At 44.5% G+C, this 13,807-nt stretch overlaps 1 protein-coding gene across 4 annotated transcripts in view; it reads left to right on the top strand.

The window, feature by feature from the left end:
* Positions 1-10,685, top strand: part of LOC306814457 (protein unc-13 homolog B-like) — a 198,532-nt gene extending 187,847 nt beyond the window's left edge. For all 4 annotated transcript variants that reach the window (XM_079330523.1, XM_079330522.1, XM_079330521.1 and 1 more), the window contains 3 exons: positions 5,758-5,850; positions 6,924-7,083; positions 8,696-10,685. In XM_079330523.1, coding sequence (XP_079186649.1) covers positions 5,758-5,850; positions 6,924-7,083; positions 8,696-8,981 — 539 coding nt within the window. In that variant the 3' untranslated portion in view covers positions 8,982-10,685. The remainder of the gene's footprint in view (positions 1-5,757; positions 5,851-6,923; positions 7,084-8,695) is intronic.
* The last annotated feature ends 3,122 nt before the right edge of the window (positions 10,686-13,807 follow it).

The following is a 13,807-nucleotide window of genomic DNA, read 5'->3' as shown; positions in this document are numbered from 1 at the left end:
GTTTGTAGAGCGCTTTTGGCAGTAACATTTTTGAAAGTGTGACAGTTCAGAGCTTTGGGAACTGGGAAAGAGGGAAAGGGGGTTATTTGCCACTCCATGACTATATTTGGAGAGAGCAGAAATATGTGAAACATAAGGCCTGGGGTGTTTGTGGTCTTTTTTTTTCTGCAATCCTCACTTACCAGTCACGTTTCATGAATGAATGTGGGTGGGTGGCTTCAGCAAAATTTGAAGTTACTGTACTGAGGCTTGTGTGGTGGTGTGAGGCACCTTTTCAGCAAGACACCACTGCAGAAACCTGTCAGTGCCTGTGTCACAGGCCAGCTGCTGTCACAGCCCGTGTGGCCTGACTAAGGATGGGTGACAGGGATGTGATGAGTCACAGAGCTACAGGCTGTAAAGGGAGAAGTCTCTCAGGAGAGCAACAAATGCATGTTTTGTCTGTAGCCAGGACAGGGCATGTGGGAGCTAGATGATTACAGATCAACACAACATATTAATAAGCTGCTGGGATGGGTTACCAAACTGTTTGGTGACTCTCTGAGAAGCCTTATGGCTTTTAGCAGTGCTGTTTCATTGAATTTGGAGGGGTAAACTGTTAATTTCACTGCTTTCATGTGAACATTTCCGTATTATTGTACATAATAATTTGATCTCTAGTCAAGGACCTTCACTGGCTGACTGTGAATGTGACTATTCTCAGTAAGAGGAGACAGATGCTACTAAGGGTTGGGTCTAAACAAAAACTGGTATTTTTGTGTTTTCAGGCTGTTTAATTAAAAGCCTTGCATTAAGTACTTCAACCCAGCAGTGAAGTCATACAACTCCATGGCATATCCTTCTGCAGTCTTTTTACATGGGATCCTTTTTCTCTCAATCCTTCCAGGCCTAGGAGAGTTGGTAACCCTACAGACTGTACTAACTCTGCCAGCATGTCATCACACCAAGCACAGGATCAAGGGGAAAGCCCTCCCTAGCTCACTTACTTGCCCTGGTGTGCCAGTGAGGCTGTTTGATACTGGCATTCCCCTAGCAGTGTAGAGTGTTCAGAGACTTGTGAGGAAAACAGGTTTTGTTTCTAAAGAGATTTGGTTTGGTTTAGTTTTAGTGGATTGAATCATCAGAAGAGAAGGCTCAGAGGGGACCTGAAACTACCTGAAAGGAGGTTGTGAGGTGCAAGTTGGTCTTTTTTGTCATGTCTCAAGTGAAAAGATGAGAGAAGAAGTTGTGCCTGGGGAGGTTCAGGTTAGATACTAGAATTTATTTGTTCATTGAAAAGGTGGCTGGACATTGGAATAAGTTGCCCAGGGAGGTGGTGGAGAAGTATGCTATCTCTGGAAGTGTACAAGAGATGTTGAATGTAGAATTTGGGGACACAGTTTAGGGATGATTTTGGTGGTGCAGGATTAACAGTGGAACTAGATGGCCTTGCAGGTCTCTTTGAGCCATCATGGCTCATTCTGTGATCCCTGCCTATAGCAGCACAGTCTAATCTTCATTTTGTTGAAACATACTGCATTTAAACACTGAAATTAAATAAAAAATCAGTACCTTTGAGAGAACCTTTGAGAAGCTGTGTCCCAGCAGAGCAAGGATGACATCCAGTGGCCAGATAGGTCAAAGACTCCTACATCCACTAGGGACTCCAGGAACCTGGCTGTTGCCATCGCTCACACAAGCCACGTTTTAATTAAGGAACTTGAGTGCTTACAATCTTTGCTGTTCTGCGTACATATTTCCCATTATATATCAAAACCATGAATTAATTGAAGCTAGTTTTTTTTATGTGGATAGTGTTAAATTGTCATGCTGAGCTAAGATACAAGAAAGTGTGCAGCTCTGATACTCTGCAGTCCATATTGCAGTCAGAAGTACTTAAAATCAGAGAAAGAAAAGTTCATTGAAGTCACGAAAGTGACAAATTCAAAGCTGAAATGAGAAAGCAGCTTCATGCAATGCATGATTTGATTGTAAAACTTCACTGGGGCAAGTATTTAGCTGAAACACAAAGATAATGGAACATTATCATTACCTTTCAGAAGCATGAATATAAGGAACTACCACTGAAATGGGTGCATGGGTATTTATGTATTTTTCATTTATGTATTTTTTAAGAATCTTAGGAAGAATAAAGCTCTGGTTTAGGGCATCATATGCACAAGTTACAAGGTCATCAATTAAGTCTCTAAGCTGACTGATGACATTTCTTTGTGGCTTAGTCTAAGCCACTGTAGGGAACAAGTACTGTGTGTGCTAGGCCACTGGTCCAAATCAGTATCTTGTGCATTAGTAGGCTTGATAATTTTGGACCCTGGTTGGAGAATGAAAGATTTGAGCTATGTCATCTAGTATCTGCAGAATCAGTGTTGGGATATCTCTGAGTAAATCATGATCTCTTCTCTGTGCTGACTGTGACAGGACCTGTGGAAACAGCCTGAAGTTGTGTCACAGGAGGTTTAGTTGGATATCAGGAAAAGATTCTTCCCCAGAGGGTGGTTGGGCACTGGAACAGGCTCCCCAGGGAAGTGGTCACAGCACCAAGCCTGACAGAGTTCAAGAAATGTTTGGACAATGCTCTCAGGTAGAGACTGAGACTAAGGTGACTCTTAGGATGGTCCTGTGCAGGGCCAGAAGTTGGACTCAGTGACCCTTGTGGATCACTTCCAACTCTGCATATTCTATGACCCTGTGACTCCCTCCCAGAACTGGGTCTAAAGAAGGATATTACCTGCTTACCCTTCTCATTAACCACAGCTGGTAGATGGGTTTGGAGAGCTGCACACAATTTGGAGGGACAGAAGGGACACTATTTACAGCTGACATCTGCTTACCAGAGCTCTGTGACTGAGGTTTCCATTCCAAGCTCGTGGGAGGACATGGCTTCATGCAGTATCATTTAAATGCTGTTGTTTCTCTTACTTCTCTGCTCAGGGATTGCACCTTCCAGTTTGTGAGGTACCTACTGCTTTCATTTCATTACTGGGTAGACTTCTGTGGCATTATGCTGCTAAATGTTTGCTCTGCAAGTTTGGGTCAGGGCTGCAGTTTAGGTTTGTCAGCACAAATTCTGTTCTGTTTTAACCCAGACTATGCCTTGCATGCAGACAGCCTTGCTCTCCAAATCCTGGCGCAGAAGACCCAGAAGAATATTTTGTCTGTTAAGAGCTAGAGTATTTGCCTTGTGTTTAAGTGACATTGCTAATTGTGTTGTAATTCATACTCTTCTCTCTTTATCCTGCTTGCTTTCTTCCTTTTGAATTCATGTCTCAGTGCATGATGGGAAAGGTATAAGGTTTACGGCTAATGAGGACATTCTTCCTGATAAGGGTATGTTCAAGATTAATGTTGTTACCATAACAACATTACCCAGCTGCCTTGCTTTTGAAGTCATCTTGCCCATGCTCAGAAACCTTTTCCAGAGTCCTGCTCCCTGTAGTTCCCTCGTAGAAGTGAACTTCCACTGAATGCTTGCATCCCACAGACTGAGCCACAGCTTGGGTGGTTTAGAAGTCTGAACCTTGCCTGAGAGCCTGTTCCAAGCTTGAGATTTATCCATGGGATGTGAAAGGTGTCTTGAAAATGGACTGTTTTTTGGGAGATACTTGCAGACTTGTTCCCCTACCCTTTACCATGGGGTGTGTGTTTCAGGTGCTGGGCTTGCATGTGTGTGGTCTGCTGAGAAGGGCTACATGGGCTACATGGGAATGTTGGATATGCACTCAAGGTTATGGCCAAGCTTGAACCATCTGGCTTGAAAGGGGGGTTATCTAAAGGTCTGGATGCACAGGATACCCCTAAACATTAAGTCTTGCAGTGTTTCATCTCTTAATTTATTTGTTGCTGTCCAAAGTCTTTTTATTATCTCAGGTGAAACACATCTATAACCCATTGCACGAGCTCAGTTCTGCAATTTCACCTTTCAGCATTGCAATACCAATGAGACTTTCATGTCAAGAATTAAATCTGCTTGTCACTAATTGTACATGTATGTGTATGCATACAGTTATACATGCTCGGAATATTTTTTGTTGGCCATCTTCAGAACAGTTTTTTGTCTGTGAAAATTTCAGTTCATAGGACAAAATTTTTTATATGAAAAGACAAGAATGAAGGTAGGAAAAAAAGCTGTAATATGAGCTTTGTCTTCTTCAGAGATAATGGGATGATTCTGCTCTCATTGTTCTGAGACATCAGCATCTCCTTTACAACCTACTAGTTACACTAAAAATTAATAAAGATCTGAATGTTTGGTGGCTGATGTTTCTGTGCATGTGGCCATTACATACTCTTGGTAATTGTGCCAACAGTGTGACAGACCCATACTCTCAGATGGATCAGGTCAATAATTAAGCCTACCAATTTTAAAGCTCTGTGCTTATATACAGAAAGAAAAGGAAAAAAAAAGGCAAAAAAGCAGTATTACCCTTCTAAGGGGGGAGGAAACAGTCCCAAGACCATTTACTGTTATATTACTGTGACTTTCACTGCCTACAGTTCTGTGGCATGTAATTTTCCTCAGAGAATTGCACAGGTTGGTACTCAACCTCTTGGTTTTTAAATTAGTGTTTTAGCTGTCTGCAGACCATTCTTGTGAAAGTTGACTTGTTAGATCAGTCTAATCAAAATGTTTGTGTAATGATATCCTTCAATCTCCTTATCTAGAAGTTCAAACAGATCAGTTTTTCGCTTTCCCTCACATGTATCTTACCCTCAAATTTGACAAAATAACTGCTGTTCATAGATACCTTGAGGGTAATTAAGTATCTCAATTACAACAGCATTGCTAATTGTCTAACTGAGGTCAGGCAGTTACCAAAGAGAAAGTCAAATCAATCTCACTCTCTTATCAAAACTTGATTTTCATTTTGCAGAGTAGTCATTTTCTGTAATTTACATGACATCTTAATTTTATTACTCAGATAAATGTAATTTCCACATATTACATGATGAGAATTATGATCAAAAGTTAAAAGTTGAAAAAAATCATAATATATGAATTATAATGTTCATGAGATCTCCCTCTTTTACAAACATATTGTCTTTTTCATATGAAGCTACATCTTGTTTTCTCTCTGGCTAATTGATAAAGGGAAATAAGTATGCAAATCATGAGTGCTTCTCTCTCACCATTTTTGATGCACAACAAAGAAGGGGTTCTCAATCATCCTCCAAAGGGAAGCAGATAAAGAGTCAGAGTGACAACTTTTTGATGATATACAATATGCGAAAGATCATTGGAGGGTGAGACTGCACTGTGGCTCTGTGCAAATCAATAATACCTATGTATTTTTTCCCCTATATTTCCTCTGTTGTGTGATGTCCTCTCCTCCTTTTTCTTTTGTTGTTGGTTGTTTTTGGCCTCCCTTCTTCCCTGAGCAGACAGGAATGCCAATCCCCACCACTGGAATGCCTGCATGTATTCACAGTAGCTTGGCAGGAACCTCTGAAAAATCCTTGCTCCCTGTGAAGGTCCACTGTTGAGCATTAGGTCTTTTAAGTTCTTTAAAGATCTTCACTGTTGGTTTTTAACAGGATGCAATCTTTGATGGAATGGAAGAAGTGTTGGTGTTTATGTCTGTTAGGCATGTGAGCCTGATGTTATCTTGCACTACTGTGACATTCTGGGTGCTGACTGAAAATCTGGCTCTGGGAGGTGTGCTGTGAAAACACCACACTGTCCTCCTGAGGCCATAAAGCCTTGCACCAGTGACCAGTAATCCATGTGTACATGGAGGGCTGTCCATTTTCTTCCAACAGGCTCCGGTGTGGATGATCCTGTGGGAGAAGTGTCCATCCAGATCGACCTGTACACCCACCCAGGAACTGGGGAGCACAAGGTCACGGTGAAAGGTACAGCAAAGCACGTGCTGCTGCTCAGGCTGGCGGGGCCAGTCTCCAGCTGGCAGCCAGGATATTTCTGTGCTAGCTCGTGGGATCTCAGGCCAGAGCTGCTTTCTCTGTTTCACATCAGGGACACGCAGAGAAGCAGCAAGTGAGCTTGTCCAGGCAGTGACATGGCAGCGCACAGCCCGGTTGTTTATTGGCAGCGGTGCACGCAAGTAAACAAAAATCAGATGGTGGCTCTCCCAGGCGCCACAGTTTAGTCTGTGCTGCAGAGAATGGGGCAGGCTGATCTTGCGACACCGCTCAGTGAGCACCAGAGGTCACAGAGCCAGGGAGAGTTCAGAGGCTCCTCTCCCCAGTCCTGAAGGCCACGCTGGTCCCTGAGCAGCCACTCGGGAAATAACCAAAGCAGTGATTCATCACAGGGTTCCTTTTCCTCCTTCATCTCCTTTGGTTGAATACAGCATACTTAACTACTTCAGTTTCCCCTGAAGATTTATATAAACAGTTCTTCAGGCCTTTCTTCTGGTTAAATCTACATTGAAGTGCAAAAGCTGATTTTCAGAGCTGTTTCCTCTGCTTCAGTCTGTTCCCTGCAGTGACCTGCAGAATGAGAATTAAAAGCTAATAATTCTGCGTCCTGGAACCACCCACAGCTCATGGGCTTTGTTTGTCTTACCTGCAGTCCCATTTTCCTTTTCAACATGGACCTTAATATTGGCCTCCAAAATGCCCCTTTTTTTGTTTTATCCCACACATAGTGGTGGTGTAAGCATGGAACTGTCAGGGCAGCCTGCCCCAAGCAGGAGGAACGCCTGTTTTCTTAGGCTTATTTCTTGACAGTTTGTATGGCAGAAGTTACATTCTGTCCCAAACATTAAATTCCCTTCACAGAACTTAAACTTGATCAAAAAACATATCCTTGCATTACAAAAAAAGTCCTGCCCATGTGTGTTGTGACACTGTCATGTTTTGAGTTAAAAAGAAGAAATTAAAAGCTGGGCAGAGCTGAAGGATGTCCAGAGCAAGGAGTAGAAATGAGTATTTGCTGTAAGCTAGGTTGTGACTCTCTTTTCCAGTTGTGGCAGCCAACGACCTGAAGTGGCAGACGTCTGGCATGTTCCGTCCATTTGTTGAAATCACCATGATTGGGCCCCACCAGAGTGACAAGAAGAGGAAGTTCACAACCAAGTCAAAGAGCAACAACTGGGCTCCAAAATACAATGAAACCTTTCATTTGTAAGTGTAAAAAATATCCTAAGGTTCTGGCATGGCAACTGCAGATGCAGAGGGGCAGGTAGGGTTTTCCAGTGTCCCCAGACAGCCTGATGCCTAGAGGAGCTGGAACAGAGATCACACAGAGTTAAGGGGACTAAAATGGGTATTTATTGAAAGGCCTTCAAAGGCCACACCCGGGCAGCACCAATGCCACAGTGTGGCCCCTGCCAGGATGGCTCCAAGATGGAAGCAAAAGAGGGTTTGCTCACATAATCTCACATCTTTATAGACTTTAGTCTATTTGCACACAGGAATCAACCATCCAGTTGTAAAGTTTCATCCTCCTTCCTTGCTTACTGGCCTGCCCTCCTCTTTTCACGTTGTCTAGCTTAGGACTGGAGTATGAAGAAACTGCCCATGAGTGAATAGCTGAAATCAGACTATTTTGTCTTCAGCACCCTAAGCACATGGAAAAGCACATCCAAGCAGAACAGAAAACTCAGAACTTAAGGCATCAAGCCTGCTTAGGGCCAAGAAGAGTCCATGAACCAGTAGCTTAGTCTTGTCCTTGGTGTCTTGGCGGAAAAGCTGGATTGTGCAAGTTTTTGCTGTGGGTGGGATGCAGAGGTCTGTTCTATACCAGCAGTGTCCTTTGGTTACCTTTTGAAATGCTCTGTGTGTCCTATGAGCACATTTTACTGTGCTCTGTCATTTTAATGAACTTTGTATTTTTTATTGGTAGAGTTGATGCTAAAAGTTCATTTTTATTTATTTCTTAATCTTAATGTGTGCTCTTATCCCAACTTGACCTGTGGGACATGCTTTTGGAACTCGTTTCCAAGGATACAGCCCTTGGAATTGGTAGCAAGTTGCACTGCTAAAATTGCTGTGTTTCTCAGCATCAAGTATTGATCTCTTCTTATTTCATTTTCTTTCATTATTACAAGGACATATTACTTCTTAGGAGGCTTAACAGAGGGAGCTGCAGGATTGAGCTCTCTCTGCTATACATATAAAAATGAGATGAGGAGAACTGACCAGCAAAAGGCTGTAAACATCTGGGGGAGAGGGGAGAGAAGGGAGTGTTCATATAATTGCTTCATTCTTTGAGGAAAGGCAGGCTTCCTCCAAGTGAAGAGATTTTGTTCCTTTTATTATTTTACTTTTAGAAATATCAGAAGGGTTGGGGATTTATATTTATTAGATTTCACATTAATGGATGGTCCTGAATCTTTAACAAAGACTTAATTTAATTAAAATAGTGATTCTGAAATGAAGCCACCCTTAGCAGAAGCAGAAATGTTTAATGTCATCTGAGTTGAAAATCTATTAGCATGGCTTTAATGCTTCCCCCTCCTCTCATTTCACAGTTTAACACACACACAAACTCACACAAGTTGCAAAGGCAGCTAGAAAGGGGGTGCTTGTTTTTCTTTCTTCAGCAACCAAGTTTTCTTTATCTGCTATAAATTGGCAAAAATGACCACATGCTGCCGATTTTACTTCTCTCTTTCTGACCAGGCTTTTCTGTAGAAAGGAGTTCTCTGTGATGTATCAGAGCCCTGCAGTCAGCTGCTGGCACCTTTGCTTTTGCAGTCCAGACACTGTAAGTGAACTTGTGTGTGTTTTTCAGCATCCTGGGGAATGAAGATGGCCCCGATGCCTACGAGCTCCAAGTCTGTGTGAAGGATTACTGCTTTGCCCGGGAGGACCGGGTTCTGGGGATAGCAGTGATGCAGCTCAGAGACATAGCAGACAAAGGAAGCTGTGCTTGCTGGTGCCCTCTCGGGCGCAGGATTCACATGGATGAGACTGGACTCACAATCCTGAGGATTCTCTCTCAGAGAACCAATGATGAAGTTGCCAAGGAGTTTGTGAAGCTGAAATCTGAGTCCCGCTCCACAGAGGAAGGCACCTGAGCTGAGCTGTGTAATGTTCCCTTTCCTCTTCTGCCTTGTGCCAATATGTGCAAGTGTTCAACAATTCTTTTATTAATTGCAAAAGGTTTTTTTTCATGTTGTCTTTGTCAGCTCCGATAGCGCACGTGTGCTGTATAGGAAAAAATCCATCAATCTGATGTGAATTATTTATTTTTTAGTAGCTGGGTAAGACACCGTAGAGAATGAGACAATCTCTTCTTATTTAACATGTAAATTCTGCTTTGTGTATATAAATTATTTTATATTGGAGGCTGGAATTGCTGGGTTTTGTTGATATGCAGCACTGTGATTTTATCCTCTGAATTTGGCAGGCATTAAAAAGGTTCTGCGTAATCACACTACGATGCAAACACAACTGTGTGGAAATTGGGAGGAGATGATTTGTGGGGGGGTTGACAAAGCACAGTTATCTCTCATTGAATTCACATACTGTGGAGCTGCCTGGGGATCTTCTGACACAGATTATGCCAACGTGATATACAAACACCTCAACATCTGCTCGAAGAAGAGGTTGCAGATGGCTCTGAGGCTGCACACCAAATGAATGTATGTCCAGGATGTGCTGCTGTGGGCACGGGCCAGGCAGGGCCACGCGCCCGGGGCGGGGCCGGAGATCTCGTAGCCAAAAGCTGCAAAGGCAGCGCACCAGGAGCAGGCTGCAGCTGTGATTTGTGTGTGTCTGGAGAATAGCAATGCCCACGTGCTGCTGGCAGTCCCTGCTGGCCGTGGGGTGATGTGAGCTGCTCAGCTCCGCAGGGCGCGCTCGGGCTGCCGCGACCGACACGGGCGGGATGGGATCAGCGTAGAGTCTGGAGCTAGAGCCATTACCAATCACATGGCTGCTGTGTGCTTTTTCCACTTCAATATTCTTTTGTTAGTGTTTGACAGAGGATTGGATAATTTAATATTGCAGGCTTTCTGTAGCATTTTATTACCCTGGAGTAGCTAAGACCATTCCTCACTATGAGCCCAGAAACTTTGGGTTGCGTGGGAGACAGGAACACACCTCCCCTCTGCAAGCCCTCAGCCTGGAGTGCTGGTCAAGGGGCAGCACGTCCACTTGCTTCTGATCTTGGAGATGCTGTTGGCCATGCTGTGGTTGATCCATGCTGATTGTCATTAATCTTACAATACCATTGATGATACCATTGAAATATTTTTTGCACTGTCTTAAAGAAGCATCCTGCTTTTGTTTTCTTAAAAAACAAAACACTGTCCTGAGCAAAGTAATTGCAGGGAGGTCAGAATTTCTGACTGAAAATTTGTAAGCAGGAAGGTCTGCAGTGGTGATTGCACCTGAGGCATGTTTGTTGGAGGGTTTTTATTGGGGATATTTTTGCTTTTCCAGCTGCCCTTGTGCTCTGGAAAGTGCAGCTGGAACAAGCCAGTCCTTGCCCATAAAGTACTGTAATACTGTCAATAAATTCAAGGACTGCATATTGAATGACTTTTTTTTTCCTTTCTATTTTCTCTGACACTTGTGTAGCTGTATGATGTGACTCCTGTATTTCATGGGCCTGCTTGTAGAGTTCTGAGACAGCACATCCGCTTTGTTCTTGTCCATGTTGTGTACAATAATGCTCTTCAAAACTCCACACTTTGTCATGATTTTGAATCATTGTACGTGCCATTGTTATGAAAACTGTTAGTATGGTCTTTAATAAACTCTTTTAGCAGCATTTAGACTTACCTGTTGGAGTGTAACTGTGATTGGGTTTCCTAAATTATGGAGGGAGAACCACTGCTGCATCTTTGAAAGTTATTCAGGTTTAGTACATAGATTTCTTTAGTGCTTTAGATGCCTAGCAAGGAGTAGGAGTCAGACAGTTTCCCCCTCCTCCATGGTGCCTCTGTGTGGGACATCTTTCCCTGAAGTCCTTGGCTTCTGATAATACTCTGAGACATCATGGAAAACCATAAAAAAATACCTTATTTACTTTTTTTTCTGTCTGGCCTTTAAGTCACATTTCCTTTGTACTCAGGGTAGTCTCCTGAAGGTCCTGAATGGAAAGACTCAGACAAGACAGTGGGATACTTTGCAGATAACAGATGAAGAAAAATAATTATAATAATAACTTGATTCATAACTTTCAGCCTCTTATGAACATTAATACTCGGTAGATGGTATGCACAAGAGATGAAAGAATAAGCCTTCTTGATGTCAAGTAAACTACTCCCTCTCCTCATTTTTTGGGGATTCTGCCAATTTCCAGCAGACAAAGTCAGATAACTCAGAGACTCATATTTCATGATAACATGGGTCTCTGAATTTCTGTGATCTGAGATGCCATTTTTTCCTTGGTTAGCATGTGCTTAGCAACAGAGTCACTTGGGAGGCGGTCCTGAAGAGCAAAGGAATTGGGGAACATAGGATTCTGCAAGAAGTAAATCTGAAAGTACTAGGCACAGGAATAGGGCATCTCCAAAGATGCCAAAAGATGAGCCAGCAGTGAAGACCAGCCTGGCTGAACAGAGAGTTTGGGCTGGAACTTGGAAAAGAAAAGGAAGTTTCTGACCTCTGGAAGAAGGGGCATCTTGGGATGACAACAAGGACTTGTAATTGTGGGATTATGCAGAGAGAACACCAAAAGAGCCCACCTAGAACTTAATCTGGCTACTGTCATATAAAACAGTTTCTATAAATACATCAGCAACAAATGGAGGGCTCAGGGCAAGCTCCATCCTATACTGGGCGTGGTGGGAAACAGCAACAAAGGGTAAGAAAGGCTGAGGTGGTTCATGCCTTCTGTGGCTCAGTCTGTAATAGTAACACCATTGTTCTCAGGGCACACAGCCCTGTGAGCTGGAATTCAAGGGTGGGAGCAGAATGAAGCCCTGTGATCCAAAGGGAAATGATCAGTGAGTGCTGCACCACTGGGATGCACACAGGTCAGTGGGCCAGATGGGATCCACCCAGGGGCACGGAGGGAGCTGGTGGAAGTGCTCACCAGAGCTTTCCATCATTTACCAGCAGCCCTGACTCACCAGGGAGGTTCCAGCTGACTGGAGGTTGGCAAAACAACACCCATGTACCAGCAGGGCCAAAAGAAAGATCCAGGGGGCTGCAGGCCTGGCAGCCTGACCTCAGGGCCATGGAAGATCATGGATCAGATATCCTGAGTACCATCATGGACACATGCAGGAAACCAGAGATTTGTGAAAGGCAGGTTCTGCTTGGCCACTGACCTCCTCCTGTGAAAAGGTGACCAGGTGGTGTGGGAGGAAAGGCTGGGAATGTGACTGCTTGGACTTCAGCAAGGCCTTTGACACCATTTCCCACAGCAGCTCCTGGGAAAGACTGGCTGCTCATGTGCAGTGTTCATGGTGGGAACAGGCTGGGTGGACAAGGACAGGGGTGGTGGTGGGTGATGGTGACTGATGGTGGGTGATGGTGAGTGGTGATGGTGATGGTGGGTGATGATGATGATGGTGGGTGATGGTAGATGGTGGTGAGTGTTGCTGCATCCAGCTGGTTCCTGGTCACCAGATCTGTCCCCAGGGCTGAGAGCTGGGCCCAGCCCTGTTTATTTTTGTTGGTGATCTGGGTAAGGACTGGGAGCACCCTCAGCCAGTTTGCAGATGGCACCAAGCTGGGTGGCAGTGCTGAGCTGCTGGGGGACAGGCAGGCTCTGCAGAGGGATCTGCACAGGCTGGATCCATGGGCTGAGCCCATGGTGTGAGGGGCAGCCAGGCCAAGTGCTGGGTCCTGTCCCTGGGTCACAACAACCCCCTGCAGCTCCAGGCTGGGCAGGGTGGCTGGAAAGCTGCTGAGAGGGAAAGGCCCTGGGGCCAAGAGTGGCTGAACATGAGCCAAGGTGTGCCCAGGTGGCCAAAAGGCCAAGGACATCCTGAATGGATCAGCAATGGTGTGGCCAGCAGGACCAGGGCAGTGACTGCCCCTCTCTGCTGGCACTGGGGAGGCCACACACAAATCCTGGGCTCAGTTTTGAGCCCCTCACTGCAAGAAAAACCCTGAGGTGCAGGAGTGAGTGCAGAGAAGGGGAACAGAGCTGGGGAAGGGTCTGGAACACAAGTCCTGTGAGATGTGGCTAAGGGAGCTGGGGGTGTTTAGCCTGGAGGGTCAGGGAGCTCCTTAACCTCTCTATAATGATCTGAAGGGAGGGCTGTGGAGAGATGGGGGTTGATCTCTTCTGTCAAGTAACAAGGGAATGGCATCAAGTTGCCCCAGATTTAGGGGCAAGTTGTCACCAGGGAAGGTTTAGGTTGGATACTAAGAAAAAAAAATTGTCACTGAAAGGGTTGTCAGGCACTGGAACAGGTTTTCCAGGGACATGGTGGAGTGAACATCCCTGAAGGTATTTAAAAGGTGTGTAGATTTGGCCCTTGGGGACATGGTTTAATGGTGGAGTTTGCAATGTTGAGTTAATGATTGGACCTGATGATTTTAGAGGTCTTTTCCAACTTAAACGATTCTGTGGTTCTACAGTTCTTACAGGAGTAACTCAGCTAACTCAAGCACAACTCAAAGTCTGTCATGGGGAAGTCACTGATGCCATATCATGCAAGGTGTGTAGTTTAAAGCATAACTTTAAAGCCCCAGTTCAATACCTGGTCAGGTGGTTCACAGGTTTTTCCCTCATCAGAATTCCTGCTTGTCATTGCTTCAGCTAGTGCTGCAGTGGAGAGAGACCAATGCAGAGCAATTCAAAGAAAAAAGTGCTGCCTGTAACCATGGAGAAGAGACCTGAACAGGGCAAGAGGTCTGGATTTTACAACAGAGCACAACCCTGCTGAAAGTATTGCTCATCCACCAGTCTAGCACTTTTCTTGCTATCCAAGCTTGA

The sequence above is a fragment of the Erithacus rubecula genome (genome assembly GCF_903797595.1).
Source record: "Erithacus rubecula genome assembly, chromosome: Z".
Taxonomy (NCBI): Eukaryota; Metazoa; Chordata; class Aves; order Passeriformes; family Muscicapidae; genus Erithacus; species Erithacus rubecula.
The sequence above is the reverse complement of the archived record's forward strand: the minus strand, read 5'-3'. Positions and strand labels throughout refer to the sequence as shown.